The following is a 16,481-nucleotide window of genomic DNA, read 5'->3' as shown; positions in this document are numbered from 1 at the left end:
TTGTGGCCCTTGAGTTTTTTTCTTTGTAATAAAATTATGTTGCTCCACACTCACTCTCTCTCTCTCTCTCTTAAAAAGAACTTATATTAATTATTTCTCTTTTCTTCAACTTCAATGTTCATAATCATAAGAATTATAAAAAATTATATATTTTTAAAATAAAATAATTAAAAAAATTTGATAAAAAATAATTAAATGTTCACATCCTACCAATTAATCAGTGCTATTATTAATAAAATTTGAGGTGTAAAAATTGCCTATTTTACTTTTTTAAAAAAAATTAAGCAAAGTACTTTTAAAATATAAATATGCAATAAATATATAATAATTATAAAATTGAAAGTAATTAATCCCACTGATAGTGAAATCTTAACATTTTTAAGGTTCCATTCGCAAATTAATCCTTTAAATATAATTTTATGAAAACAAGGTCCTTTTTTGCATTTATGCTCATCTTCTTCAGCGTAACAGGGCATCTCCTTCATTAGCACCATCATTCTCACATTCTTGACCAATAACTCTCTCTTCGTTTCTCGTTCTCTCAACCCTTTTGATCTCTCTTGCTTTCTCGCTTGCCATGGATGAAGAATACGATGTCATCGTGCTTGGGACTGGGCTGAAAGAGTGCATTCTCAGTGGTCTCCTCTCTGTTGATGGCCTTAAGGTTTTTACTTCCTTTTTTTCCCTCATTATTTGATGCATTTGTTTTCTTTTTTTTGTGAATTGATGGGATTGTTTTATCAATCGTGATTGTGATTGGATCGCTTAATTTTTGTGGATAATATTGGTTTTCTGATTCTTGATCTGGTTTCTGATTATCGGATCATGCTCGATTCTTCTCCTTTTCTGTGATTTCTTTTCTTTCTCTCATTATGCTGGTGTTGATCTTATAAGACGACCTTCAAAGATTGTTTCTTGGATGGTCTTGGTATCATTGGCTGTTGTCCCTCAATTTGGATGGTGTTTACTGGTGTTTTCTGGCCTTTTTTGTATTTTTATTTCCAGAAAATGGATCATCAGAAGATCTTGCTTTTGATTGGTTTCTTGATTATTCTTTATTTGGCAGACTTAATCTATACTGATCTGTGTGTTTGGATCCATATGATGCTTCAATTAAAGCTGAGTGTTGTTTATGTCTTATTTTATTATGTCTTTCATTGGTGTGTGTTCCAGTTATTTTCAAAATTCATGATTGGGGATTCCTATTCCCATGAATATGCAGCTACTGAGTACCAATCTTTTGTTGTTGTACCTAGTGATGAATATTGCTCACTCCTAATAGCCTCTGCCTTGAAGTTTGCACAATAATTTTAATTATGCAGTTATCAGTACAGATCTTGTATTTATTCCTAAATATTCTGATTCTTTGTTTTTGTTATTGTAGTTTTCATGTTATATTGTTATAAAGAATCACGAAAAGAAGGATTGTCTAGTGTTTTTTTTTCTTCTGCTATCATTCTTATTTCTCAACACATTGTATCTAGTTTTCCATTCACTTTATTGTGTTGTTTACGAAATGTTTGCAATGTGTGTGGTGGGTTTTAGCAGAATTCAACTGAGTCTTTCTTGATACAATCTAATGTAATATCTACGTGCTTAAATAGCACCTACTTTACATTTATGCAATTGGTTGTAATATGTTGCTTGGAGTTCTTAGCAATAAACTTTTTTCATTATTAGTATGATCATGCAACATAGGTTCATGCATTTCCTTTTTGAGAATGCTAAGTCAATTTTTTTTTTAATTTGTTCAAAAGATAATCAGGCATTGAAAGTTCTTTACATCTTATGCTATTGCTAATTTACCTGGATTTTTATTCAATCAGGTCCTTCATATGGATAGAAATGATTATTATGGGGGAGAATCATCTTCACTCAGTCTCATCCAAGTAAGAGAGAAAATTCTTGATTATCTGATCTCTAATGCTCTTATAGGAAATTTATCCATGATGGAAATACAGTTGATGAAACCATCATAAAATACCATCTTGCTTCCTATATTACCCTAATTCTTTTGCAAGTGATATGGCAAAATATAGCATTGTATAAATGTCTTTTGTTGGTTAAGGCTCTGTGATAATTCTATATTCTATATATATATATATTTGTATATATTTGGTTTTGGATAGTTAAGATAAAAATGAATATATATGGAGTCTCTTTTTTTTTTAAGTCTACAATGCCTATTTGTATTGCTTGCTTTCAAATTTCAAAATGCACTGGACTAATGAAATTTATGATTATTTTTTATCTTATTTTGTGTACTGTTATATTGGCATAATTCTGAAATCTCCTTTTGTGCAGCTCTGGAAAAGGTTCAGGGGAAATGATAAACCCCCTGCACATCTGGGTGCTAGTAGAGATTACAACGTTGACATGATCCCCAAGGTTTGAGTTACTCATTTCATTTCTTTTGCTATTTGCAAAATATAATGATCTTTAATGACAAATTGGAGTTAACATGAGGGTGAGGTCAACTGTTTTGGAAGATATGAATAGCTCATAATATTGCTCATATGTGCCTCATTACTCTGTAATGAAAGATCTTGCTGGCTACCCTCTTTTCTATGTTCCTATTTTCTTAATCAAATCTGGTTGCTTTCAATAATTAAAACTTATAGCTGCATTTGGCTGCATGGTTTTATGGTTTATGATGAAGATTTATGCTAAGGAACTTACTCTTCCTGAATTCCATTTCCCATTTTGTGCTTTATTATTTAGGAAGATATCCCCTGACTAATTTAGGTTAGGTTGGTGCTTCCATTTATATTGAACAGATTGAATACTTAATAGTCAACTGTGATGTTGATTTGTGTGGGAGACATCTCCTCTCATCTGTGTCATTTCTTCATATGCATGCCAGATTGTATGTGTTGGTTCAGGGCCTTCAGGTTCTTATCTCTGTAATAGTTTGTTTTGCCCTCTCATATGTGTGTTTTTGTGATTGAGATATATTTCTCATATTGATATACACTGCATAATGTTTATCTGGCTAGTTCATGATGGCAAATGGTACCTTGGTTCGTGTGCTAATTCATACTGATGTTACCAAGTACCTTTCATTCAAAGCTGTTGATGGAAGCTATGTCTTTAACAAGGGAAAGGTAACATAAACCTTTTCATTTTTTGGTCCCAGATTTTAATGTCTATGAGCTTTTTAGATCTGCTAGAATTTCTTGGTTTTGGTGACTAATCTACACTTTGTTTCATTTGGTATAACAGGTTCACAAGGTTCCTGCGACAGATATGGAGGCACTTAAATCTCCACTGATGGGTTTATTTGAAAAGCGTCGTGCCAGAAAATTTTTCATGTATGTCCAAGATTATGATGAAAATGATCCAAAAACACATGGAGGTTTGGATCTTACAAGGGTGACCACTAAAGAACTTATTGCGTATGTACTTCATCGCTTCTTTATAACTATGAATTTTTAATGCATATTCTGTTCAGGACACACTCTCTGAGATTTGTTCCCCGCTTTGTCTATTTTACATGTTCTAGATTTTTTTTTTCTTTTATGAGCTTTTATTTGGAATGTGTTCTGTGTGCCTAAGGTTTGCCCATAGATTTTCAATTTAGTCAATTATGTCTTTTAAAAACCATGCTATCCTGAAAACTTAGAAATTAAGGTGGAGAGAATTGGTAAAATAAAGTGAAAGATGTCATGAATGCAAGCAATTCTCTATTGAGTATAAAATAGTTGCTTCCATGAATGATTACCTGATGGAAACTTGCTGTTTGAGGTTATTTGTAGGAGTCTATAAGTTTTCTCTTGCATGTATAGAAAGGGCGACAAGGTTTTAGCATTAATTGGCATGCAGAGTTCTATAATCTTGTTTGTCAAAAACTTTTGCAATTTTGTTCAGTACACTGCCAAACTGCCTTTTTTAGAATATATATAATGTTTTACTTCTGAATGTTGGACTTGGGTAGTGGTTATGCTGATTTGGATGATCGATAAGATTTCAGCAGTAAGATTGTGTATGATAACACATCACCTTGGGTCAAGGTGTTCCATTGATGGATGACCCATAAAACTTATCCCAAGGGTTACTGAATTGTTGTTTTTCTGTTATGACTAGTGTCAACTTGTTACTTCAGGAAACCAGTAGTTTGGGTCATTATTGAGTTACAACTTGTTCTTTGGAACATGATCCATATTGTCAACTTTCTTTAATTTTCTTCTCTTGTGCATGTTGTTTAAATCACTGCAGCGCTTTTCTTAGGACATGAATCACAATATTTAGTCTTAATTATTAATCACACAATTTGATCTGACTCATATATTTGGTGGTCAGGAAATATGGTTTGGATGACAACACTATAGACTTCATCGGTCATGCACTGGCACTTCATAGAGATGATCGCTATTTAAATGAACCTGCTTATGATACTGTAAAAAGGATGAAGGTACTTGTTTCTGTGAGCATATGTTTTGGATCTATAATGCACTTTTCCAATTTAATGGCTGTCCAATCACTGTTGTTTGGGTATGATGATAGGATCACATGAAGGTTTTTTTTGCTCAAAAGCTAGATGTAGGATCCTCTTGGGCTTATTTTTGTATATCTTTTATTTTATGTGCTTTAAAGGAGACTTGAGTAGAACCAGTCCTTCCTTTGCTGTGATGATAATACTAGAATGGGAAAATTTCTGTGTACGGACCCTGAATAGTGTCATACTGACCAATAAGGGCCTATGACTTTTACCTGGTGGAAAATAAATAGAAGAATTTCCCCTGCAAGTGATGCATCACTTTGGTTAGTTTGCATAAGACAACTTATTTAATTTAGCATGAGATGAAAAGGGTGTTGGAGCTTCCTCATGATAAATGTGAATAAATAAATACATAAAAACAAAGACTATCTACTTTCCATTTATCATATTTCACTTGTGATTGTTCTAATGCACATTAGTGCAAATAATCAAGAAAAAGAACAAAGATTTTGAAATCAAAGAAGAAAAAAGAAAGGTTTTGAAGAGGAAGGAGAAGGAGAGAGGTTTTGTCTACGAGAAAGCTTAATTGGGACTTTATATAGATTAAATAGGTTACAAATTATGGAGATTACTAATTCTCAGTAAAATCACAAGTCCTAAATTTATACAATTACAACAACTAAATTATGTCACAATCAGACACACAATCAAGCATGACACAATCAAGGCAACAATCTTAACATTCTTTCTCAAACCAGAGCATACGTATCATATGCTTCATGCTTGTTACAAATGTATTTAATTCGTGAGCCTCCAAGGGATTTAGTAAGAACATCAACTAATCATTAAGTTGATGAAATTGGTGGCAATGCATCCTGATTCAATTTTTGTTTAATAAAATGACAATTCACCTCATATGTTATGTTCCTTAATGAAAAACTGGATTTGAGGCAATATAAAGGCCAACATGATTGTTATACCCTGCATCTTTACCCATAAGCAAAGGAGGCCTTAATTGGAATTCTTTAGAAAAGTAGCTAGGTGGAGGTGATAGGCAAGAGTGGGTATGTAGACGTGGTAAGTAGGTGAGAACCATTATGAGCTTTTGGATCAAATAAATCCTAGCTATCCATTAAAGGGGTGGAGGACTATAAATAGCCATATGAATTTAATTTGCAAACTAAGGAAGGAGTTGTAAAGCATACTTGAAGCAATAGAAGCTTTTCTCCTTATGTTCCATCTATCTTTGAGTTTTTTACTTCACTAGCTTGAGTTGGTATTGTGCCTAGCATTTGAAGAGAAAATTGACTTGATTGCGAACAACAACATTCAAGTGTCGCACGATTTGGTGGTGTAGGACCAAGTCCGTGATAGCTGCTGTTAGGGCCTTGGTTCCATTGGGACCTTAGTAGCACCTGTTGGCGGAAATGTTGGGATCATACAACGAGACTACTCATGTTGCCAAATAGTCAAAGCCATCCAAGAATAAGATGGTAAAAGTCAAGAGATGTCACAACGGACATGAATGTGAGGCTCGCGAAGATGGAGCTTGCAATAGCTAAAAGGCAAGACAAATTTGATGAGGTCTACTATTGCATCGAGGGACTTGAGAACATGTGAAGAGTTCGGGAAGGAGATGCAAAATGCCTTCAATAATGTCGCTTAGAAGTGTTTAGACCACATGATTTTGGAAGAGACTGTCTAACCTCAAATTGCATCTCTTTGAAATGAGCTTACTTGGGTCGTCATAGAACAAAGATAGGTATGGGAGGAGTTGGTGCTTTGCAAGAATACGGTTGCTTAAGGGGGAAACAACCAATGCCTATGGTGGTCTTCACTTTTTCAAGGTTAGACGTTCTAAAGCCAAAGACATATTCTGAAGCTAAGAACGCGAAGAAGATTGACAATTTTCTATGGGGCTTTCTTTGAGCAATACTTCAAGGCTCTTGATGTGAAGGATGCCAAGAAGATGGAACATGCCACCTACATTGATGATAGTGATGGTATGGTGGAGGCAATACAATGATACTAAGAAGGGAACCTGCACCATCAACATGTGGAAGACCTTCAACGTGAACTTTAAAAGCAATTCTATCTAGAGAATGCTAACAGTGAGGCAAGGGCTAAGCTCTTGCGTTTCACTCACGAAAGGAGCACCCATGAATATGTAAAAGTGTTCTCCAAGGTGCTTTTGGCGATCGCTAATTATCTAGACAAGAAAAGTCCTTTTTGCTTTCATGGATGGTCCGCAAGAGTGGATAAGGATGGAAATTCAATAACGTAGTGCCCAAGACCTTGCGATCACTGCCTCTATTGTGGAATTCCTTATAGGGTTCAAGATGCTCAAGAAACCCGAGTTTTTTAATGATAAGGGTAACAAAAACAAAGGTGAGAAAGAGGGCCATGAAAGCAAAGAGCAAATGATCCAGGAGAGCTTCAAGGGGAAGGATGAAGACAAGCCATTGATTAAATGCTTTTTTTGTGATGGTTGCACAAAGCAATTGACTACCTGCAAAAGATGGGTTCTTTGCAAATCTTGGACACTATCAAGGCAAAGGCAGAATCGCCAAAATCTTAGTAGAAGGAAGGCTTGTATGTGGAGACCAAGGTGGAAGGTCAAGTAGTGAAAGCCTTGGTCGACACTGGTCACTGGTTCTACTAACAATTTTCTTGAGGTGAATGAAGCCGGGAGATTGAGCCAGTGTAATTAAAAGTGCTAGGCGTCTTTAAGGCGATGAGAATGCAAATCGCTTGTGGCGCTAGGAGCCACCCTAGTGCTCGCATGAACAACATGAAGCACTAGTTAAAAAAAAAAAAGTAAATAAATAAATAAATATATATATATATATATATATATATATAAACATCATCAAAATTGCATAGATTGAACTTATTGAAGACCCAAAATAAAAACACAAATATAAAACCACAAAAGACACTCTTAAGCTTTCAAGTTTAGTATGCAAGACCTAATTTAGATTCTTTTCCAATTAAACTTCCCTATTTTTCACATGAAATCTTTTCCGCTAGTTTTCTTCTAAAGTTCCCGTTTCCCTCCCCCTTTTTTTTTTGCTTAGCAGTTAATGTTTTCTTTCTTGAAAGTCTCCGATATTCCTCTTATTGCCTTATTTTGTTTTGAAAAAAAATAGAGAACCTTTTTCCTCTTAGTTATTACACTTTCCAAGTATAGTTATTTATATTTCTTTTATAAATGTATATTTATTACTCTGTAACATAATTTCTTAAAAAGCATTTAAAAATCTGTGAAAAAGAAAAAAACTAGCAAAAACAACACTTTTCTTGCCTTGCGCCTAGGCTGAGGCTCTCACCTATACAAAGCTTCTTGGATGGCGCCTAGGGTTACGAGGCGCTATAGCTTCGCCTTGCTTGGGCGCCTAGGCAAGCACTTTTTGCGCTTTTAATAACACTAGATTTAACATTGCCAACAAAAAAGAGCAACGATGACTTAAATCCATGAATTCCAAAGCAAGGTCTATCTTTTAGGTAGGTTGCAATGTGGAAGTGTGCCTTGGGGAATGGCATGGCCAAATTGATTTCTTGGTCATGCTAATGGATGACTACTCGATTGTGCTTGGTATGGCTTTTATGGATAACATGAAAGTTGTGCCAATTACCTGTGCCAATTCGATGCCCATTTTAGAGGAAAACATTACAAATGTGGTCCCTTTGTTGAGGGAGACATGTATAGAAGCCAAACAACTTTTGGCTATGCAATGTTCTAAGGGCATAAAGAAGAGGCGACCCACCTTCTTGGAAGCACCGAAGGAGTAAAAAGGGATTCACCACCAAATTGGTTACTTAAGAAAGTCTCAAATGCTCTCGAGGGGTTCAAGGACATTATGCCGTTGAAGTTGCCAAAGAAACCCTCACCAAGGCATGCAAGAAAGAAGTGATGTGGGCATCACCAAATTGAGTAGAGGAGGATGTCACACCCTACACCTCTGCCCTCCAACAGAGAAGGATTAAACTTGAATTCTCTTGAAGTGTGGGCAGGTGGAGGTGGTATTTAGGTGAGAATCAGTATGAGTCCTTGGATCGAGTAAATCCAAGCCATGTATTAAGCGGTGGAGGGTTATAAATAGCCCGAGGAACTTCATTTACAAACTAACCAAGGACGGAGTTATGGTGGTGGTAAAGCCTTGTGTATCACATCATTAAATTTCCATAGTTGTTCATCTTGTAGAGCATCCACGAAGGAAAGATGACCTCCTTGTCCAGATAATTAAGGATATCCAAAAATACATTGGAGAACTCTTTTACATATTCGTGGATGCTCCCTTCATGGTGAGACACTAGAGCGTAACATTTGCGTCATTTTTAACATTCTCCGGATAGAATTGAGTCTTAAGCTCACGCTGAAATCCTCCCATATGTTGATCATGTAGGTTCCCTTCTCAATATTGTTGTATCACCTCATCCACTATACCATTGCAGTATCGTCATTGTAGAGGATGGCGTGATCCATCTTCTTGGTGTCCTCCACACCAATAACCTTGAATTATTACTTCAAGCTGCATAGAAAATTGGCGATCTCTTTCTTATTCTTGGCTTCACAATATTTTATTAGCTTTGTAACGTCTAATCTTGAAGGAGTAAAGGCCACCATAGGCATAGTGTTGCTTCCTCCTTGAGTAATCATCCTCTTGCAAAGCACTAAGTTTTCCCGTAACTCTCTTAGTCCTGCAATGACTATAGCAAGCTCATTCCTACAAGATGTGATCCTGGGTTAAAGAGTCTTTTCCAAAGCCTTCATGTGATCTAGACACTTCAAAGTGGCAATATTCTATCACCTTGTGTCTCCTAGAATTCCATACTGTTCTTGAGTCCCTCGATGTAATGGTTGATCTTTTCAGACTTGTCTTGCCTTTCATCTATTGCAAATTCCACCTTCGCAAGCCTTGCATTTTTGTCTACCATGACATCTATTGACATTTTCCTTTTTTTTTAGATGGCTTTGTCTCCTTAGCAACATGGATAGTCTTGCAGTGTGATCTTGACATATTCACTAGCAGAGTGCTACTACGAGTCCAATGGAGCCGGAGCTTTGATAGAAGTTGCCATGGACTTGGTCCTTCACCGATGAACTGTGTTGTACTTGAGTGTCATTGTTTGCAACCAAGTCAATTTTCCCTCCGAATGCTAGGGACAATACCAGCTCAAGCTAGTAAAGAAAGCAAATAACTCAAGGAAAACTTGAAAACTTGGAGAAAGCTTCTGTTACGTTAAGTGTGCTTTACAACTTCACCCTTGGTTTACAACTCCTTGTTTCATTTATAAATGAAGTTGTGAAAAGAACGAATACTTTTTTGAAGGACAGCTGGTGAAGTTGGTGCTTTTGTTAAAGGCATGTCTGCCGTAGATGATAATGGAGTAGGAGAAGAGTTATTAGGAGTTACCACTATACTTGTATCATATATAAGTATCATTGGTGGTTGTAGGAGGGTAAGGACAACATGAGTGGACTTGGAGAGAAGAAGACATATTGACTTGTGATGAAGGAAGTAGAGGAATTGGCAGAATTTCAGGAGTAAGATTTTTGTTTGGGGTCATGATTCATGCTCTTTGAGTTCTGACAAAAATTTAACTACTAGATGTTAGCTGCCTAACACAACAACCCTCCTCTTTTCTCATCCGGGCTCAGGACCAGCAAAGATAGAGTTGGGACTAATGGCTTTTGTTGTTGTTGTTGTTTGCAGTGTTTGGTTAAAATATGGAGATGTTTTAAAAATAAAGTTATATCTCTTGAGAATAGCTTAAAAAGATGCATTCGTCCACATTTCCTGTCCAAGTGAAAATCTTTCTTCCTGCCCCTCCAGCTCCCATTTTGCCATTTTCAGAAGGCAGACTTTCAGAGTGTCATATCACCCCTGTTTACCTTCATGGAGTCTAAAGCCCTAGGGATGTACAAGGTTTTTCACAAAAGGGCACAAGAAGGGAAATAGGGACTATGTCTTTAATTAATTTGGGCTGAAGTTTTTTTCGAGGGTATGATCATGAACACAATATGTACAACCAAACACGCAGAAATAATTGATTATGATTTGTTTCTATAAATTGAATTGAGTGAGGACTTTGATGCTGCAAAATAGATGAAGCCATTCAGTTAATTAAGTAATAAATAGAAAAGTGTCTCCCCCAAAACAAAGAGGAATGTTATGATGTATAAGCAAGGACATGTAGTTTCATTGAGATGCTGATTTTTTTTTTCAACGACACCCATAGTTGTCAAAGGCGCGCCTTGGGAGCCTCGGGCTCAAGGCTCAACAGCCTGCGCCTTTATAGGTGTCAGGCGGGCACTGTTACAAAGGCGCTTTGAGCCTAGGCGCAAGGCTCAAGGCGTGGGCCTAGGCGCATTTTCGTAGCATTAACAAATTTACTTGGTTATTTTTTAAATATTTAGTTTAACTTTTAATCTTATCCACACATCTTGATGATTAAAAATAAAAGAGGCCCATATACAATCATAGTTGTTCAAAATTAGGGTGACCAACACACAACCAACCTAGTAGAATCAAGACTTCATCTCTTCTCTTCGGGTCGATCCATTATTTAGATGAAGAGAATGATAAATTTGAAGAGGAAATTGATAATATTGGACTATGATGGACTTGATGATTTTGATAAGAGTCACTAAAATTTAGATTTTATTATACAAGTTAAGATTTGGACTCGATGCATGCATTATATCATATTATCGCATTTTTTGTTAAACATTTGAAGATTATTTTGCATATTATTATGTACAATTTTTTTTTTCTAATATCTAATTGTCTTCTATGATATTAATCTTTAGGACATTTTAAAACTTTAATACAAATTAATCTTTAGAACAATTATTTCTAATTTTTCAATTTTCTTTAGTGATAAATGGTGCGCCTAGTGTTAATTAGGCCCCAGGACCCTCTTGCGCCTAAATGTGCCTTGCGCCTATGACAACCTTGACAACACCATTTTATTGAGTGTAAGCACAAGAGGTCTAATGAGGGATTTCTCCAGATTTCCTGAGAAGACACAAAGTTGGTAAAATAGAAGATACATACTCCTGTATTGTTATCACATAAAACTTTAAGTTGAAACACTGAACTAATTTCGAATTTCAGTACAAAAATTTTGAAAGATATAGGACAATCTAGAATGATATTTCAATGAGAATATCATCTATAAATATACTGTAATAATGTAATCCTAAAGTTAGAACACAACTCGTACCACATATGTCTGAATGACAACTTTAAACATGGAAGTGGTTGTATTATTGACTCGCTTGGGAAAGGAAGTATGAGTTTGTTTCTTAAGCTGACACGACTCACATTCCAAAGAACGCAAATTGGAGAGGCTAGGAACTATTTTCTAAAGTTTGGTGAGATTTGGATGAGCCAACCAGCTATGAAGAAGTTCAGCAGAAGTGGCAGTGGTGAAAGCAATTGCAGATGTGGATTAGAGAGATGGTAAAGCTCTTGTGACTCGTGTTCTACGCCGATCATTTTTCTTGTAACACAGTTCTGCAAAAGAACACATTCAGCAAAAAAGGTTGCATGACAATAAAGTTGTCTAGTTAATTTGTTTGTGGAAATTAGGTTGTATGGCACTCAAGAATCAATAAGACCGAGGTCAAAGGAATGGAAGGGATAGGTTTTTTGTTTTCTATCCCTTCAACCACTATATGTGAACTATTGCTAGTGTAATTTTAGATGGTGTGAAAAGAGGGATTATAGAGGAGAGAAAACTGTGATTACAGGAATTTGATCAAAAGCACCGGAATCTAAGACCTAGGGGTCAATAGGTGGAGAGCGGATTAGACAAGTAAAGGAATTACCAGAGTGAGGATCCCTCGATAAAGATAAGTGCTGGTTCACTACTTGATACTGTAGGTACTGATTATAGTCAGCTCCAGTTAGAATAACAGAATTAGGCAACTGATCTTTCGCATCAGGTAAAGGAGGGCACCCGTCTCCATCAGACTGAGCCATATGAGCTACTTGAGGGCTTTTTATATGATGACCATAAAGAAGATAGTTTGAAATCAAATAAGAAGAAAAAGAGAAGTTTTGAAGAAGAAGAGGAAGATGTGAGGTTTTATTAAGGGGAAAACTTAATTATTCCCTCAAGCCTGATTGGGAATTTACATTGATTACATAGGTTACAACTTAAGAAAATTATTAGTTCTGGTTAAAATTATAGATCCTAAATTTCTATAATTACAATAGCTAAATTAGAATATAGGCACAAAATCAGGCAAGTAAGACATAATCAAATAAGAATCTTGGTGAGCATCTCAACAATTAGGTTGCTTTGAAAAGAATGCCTTAATTGTTGCTTTATGTTGTTGAAAAATTGTCTTAGTCTTAAAAAACTTTTCACTCATTAAGCATTCTGGTTGTTTATCTGCTTGCCCTTGTATAAAGATAAATTATGGTTTGGAATTATGTGTTGCTTTGCTTGTTTGGTAGCTTTATGCTGAATCACTGGCACGATTTGAAGGAGGCTCACCATACATTTATACTTTATATGGATTGGGGGAGCTACCCCAGGTATGCTCTAATGACTCTTAAAGTAGTTAAACTTTAGGTTTTGTTCCAAAATCTAAGTTTTAACTATCAAAATGCAGGCATTTGCTCGCCTTAGTGCTGTTTATGGTGGAACATACATGCTGAATAAACCAGAATGCAAGGTAATTCTCAGGAGTTTCTAGAGCTTCCGTAATATTTACAAGGGAAGGGGGGTTAATCATGTGAATTTTTAGATTTGTTCTGGCACGTCTATTTACTATATGCATTATACTTGTGCCAGGTTGAGTTTGATGAGGAAGGAAAGGCCTGTGGTGTGACATCGGAAGGGGAGACTGCTAGATGCAAGAAAGTGGTTTGTGATCCTTCCTACTTGCCAAACAAGGTATCACATTTTATTCTTTTGTCCTAAACATCAGGTGAAGCTCCACTAGTTTTTAATTTTTAGATCACCGGAATGACATAATATTTACTCTCTGAGCAAGGTTTACTAAAAGTACAAAGATAGTTCAAAAGAGAACAGCAGCTAACTTGACAGCTACTGTTCATCCTGTGCAGGTGAGGAGAGTTGGCAAGGTTGCAAGGGCCATTGCTATAATGAGCCACCCCATCCCAAATACGGATGATTCTCATTCAGTACAGGTTATACTACCCCAGAAGCAACTTGGACGCAAGTCTGATATGTGAGCATCTTAACTTTCCATGATTCTAATATATTTTTTACCTTCTTATTTTTCTCTAGTTGTGCTGGTGCTGCCCTGATCCATTTCACATTATAACTGCAATTTTTTTTGCAGGTATCTTTTCTGTTGTTCATATACCCATAATGTTGCTCCCAAAGGAAAGTTCATTGCCTTTGTTTCAACGGAAGCTGAGACAGATCACCCTGAATCAGAACTGAAGCCAGGCATTGATCTTCTTGGCCCAGTTGATGAGATATTTTTTGATACATATGACAGATTGGAACCTGTTAATGAACCCACTTTGGATCATTGCTTCATTTCAACTGTAAGTTCATACAATGCCTCTCTCCTGTTTCATGGACAATCAATCATTGATTCCTCTTTTGCTACAGAGCTATGATGCTACCACTCATTTTGAATCAACGGTCATGGATGTGCTTTCCATGTACACGAAGATCACCGGAAAGGTAAATTGATTATGAAGCTCCTTCTTTTGTTTGTTTATTCTTTCCTTTTGCAAAATTGTGGTCACAGAAACTTTTATTAATCATAGAAGATACAATTAATATGTGGTACCCTTCTGCCTAGGCTTTCTGCATTTATTCCAAGTCTTGACATGATGAGTACAAGTTCATTAATTTAGTTATGACATAAGCATTTTGCATTCTTTCACATACTTACAACAGAATTTATTGTAATAAAGCATGCAGATTCTTCTTATCCTATTTGAAATGAAGCTCCCTGATCATGCAGAAGCGAATGCGCTTTAATTAGACCAATAGTTCTCTTTCAATGAGACCATATATTATACCATGTTTTGCGACACCTGTCTTTTGCTTCCATTATATAGCTAATTCCTTCATTCCTTTGTGCCTTGTGGTATATTCAGAATGTTGATCTTAGTGTGGATTTGAGCGCTGCTAGCGCTGCGGAAGAATGAGAAAGTACAATTTCAAAAAGTTACGCGTCAATGGTGACATGATCTTACCATTTCCAGCCGCTTTCTCAAGATAATCTTTCAGTTAATTATGGGGATAATTGAATTGAATTAATTTCCTTGAGCATTTCTCTGCTATCTACATAGACTTTTCAATATGTCTGAAGTAGCCTTAGAATGTCTCTTTTTCAATCATTAATGTTGATGCTGTGTAACTATGTCTGCCCTGAAAACTAATTTATTTGCTTCTATGTGTTTTATTATTGTACTTATTTTTTGTGGTGATGGTGGTCTGTGTAACTAATGCTGCTTGCTTGAAAACAAATCAATGTTTTTTTCTTATGTTTGTTCCATTAAACTAGATTGATGTTGCATTTGATCATCTCAGGGGGCGTTCATTTCAGGGAAAGTGAGGGAAAGTGTTCTGACTTCTTCCACTTCTGGTGTTCATTTGTGCTAAAATGGGGGAAGTGTCACTTCCACCATTTTTGACTGAAGTGGATTTTGAACTAAGCCCATTTCAGTATTTTTTTTTACTGAAGTAGGGGGAAGTGAGTCAATCTATAAAAACTAATTTCTTTTCATTTCTAAAGTCTTTTTTGAACTCATAGAATTTCATCCAACACTTAGATCCTTCGGTTCTATTCTGACAAATGAACACAGAAATCCTGAAAGTAATATCATTTTCTCCCACTTCAGGGAAGTAGTGCTTTCCTCACTTCCTGACTTTCCCTCATTTACTGTGAAATAAATGCCCCTTCAGAGGCTTGTGTTAGTTCAGGCAATACATAAAAATAGAAAAGAAACTAGTCATTGTAAAATTTAGTCACTTGATTTTTTATGTATGACAACCCTTTATTTGTTAGGCCTTAAATCTGGATACATGTTAGTTTCCCAAAAAGAGGCCTTAAATGAAAAAAAAAATTCATGTTTGGTTTTGAATTATAGATATTAAAAAATGATTAAATGAAAAAAAAAAAAAATCATGTTTGGTTTTGAATTATAGATATTAAAAAATGATTAACTGACATTGACTATTAACTCCTAGCCTTTCAAACTGGAGATGTTTTGCCCTTTTCAGAGTGTCTAGGATCTTTTAGGGAAAGGAGCTCATAGAGCTATTTTATTAATAGTAAAAAAAATTACATGAGTTCAATATTACAGACCAGAAAACAAAAGCAAATTACAAAGAAACAAAAGCTGTAAAGACACACTAACAGTACATCAAAGCTTAGAAATTAACCCCCTGATGTCTAAGGCTTTTCATTAACCACTTGGGCAAGTCCCTGCCTTGATGGAATAATGATATATCATGATGGTTTAAACCATGCATAGCAAGGGAAGACGCAGCCCGGTTCCAGCATTTTGGAGTAGCAATCAGTCTTGGGCCTCCAGAATTGGCAATGAGCTCCCTTAAGGCATTAACCTGCAAATTCATTTTCCAAACATTCTCAAAGAAACCTTGCTTGACAGCCTTGACCAGATCCTCATTTGATGAAAAAATTGTCTTGATTACTGTCCCCCAACTTGAGCAACTATATAGTGCAAAGCTTATGGCCATCGTATCAGCATCCATGACAAAAACTACAGAGCACCAGCAATTCCCTGCACTTATAAAATTTTCCTGATAATCAATTACTAAAAAACCACAACCTGTAGATGAAATCTCTTCGTTGTAAATTGCTGCAGTACATAAAATTAGACTATCAACAAAAGATGAGTTATTGAATATGAATTTCTTTCCAATTGCCCCGTCGCTTGAGAAGACACTAGCACATTATTTAGAGGGGCATTACTGAATATCAATTTGCATCTTGCCTTCCATATAAACCACACCGTTGTAGCAATTACCGATTGAGTGAAGATGTCATTCCCTGAAAATTCTTGGTTAAGCC

The 16,481-nt window shown here is 35.9% G+C and overlaps 1 protein-coding gene across 1 annotated transcript; it reads left to right on the top strand.

The window, feature by feature from the left end:
* The first annotated feature begins 460 nt into the window (after nt 1-460).
* LOC120261125 (guanosine nucleotide diphosphate dissociation inhibitor 2) lies at nt 461-14,854 on the top strand. The gene is made up of 13 exons (XM_039268848.1): nt 461-664; nt 1,827-1,889; nt 2,305-2,388; nt 2,997-3,104; nt 3,223-3,395; nt 4,300-4,411; nt 12,910-12,990; nt 13,068-13,130; nt 13,250-13,351; nt 13,525-13,649; nt 13,764-13,974; nt 14,042-14,116; nt 14,539-14,854. The coding sequence occupies exons 1-13, from the start codon at nt 578-580 to the stop codon at nt 14,587-14,589; spliced, it is 1,335 nt and encodes a 444-aa protein (XP_039124782.1). The 5' UTR covers nt 461-577; the 3' UTR covers nt 14,590-14,854.
* Nucleotides 14,855-16,481: the final 1,627 nt, after the last annotated feature.

This window comes from Dioscorea cayenensis, chromosome 5 (genome assembly GCF_009730915.1).
Source record: "Dioscorea cayenensis subsp. rotundata cultivar TDr96_F1 chromosome 5, TDr96_F1_v2_PseudoChromosome.rev07_lg8_w22 25.fasta, whole genome shotgun sequence".
Lineage (NCBI taxonomy): Eukaryota > Viridiplantae > Streptophyta > Magnoliopsida > Dioscoreales > Dioscoreaceae > Dioscorea > Dioscorea cayenensis.
The sequence above is the reverse complement of the archived record's forward strand: the minus strand, read 5'-3'. Positions and strand labels throughout refer to the sequence as shown.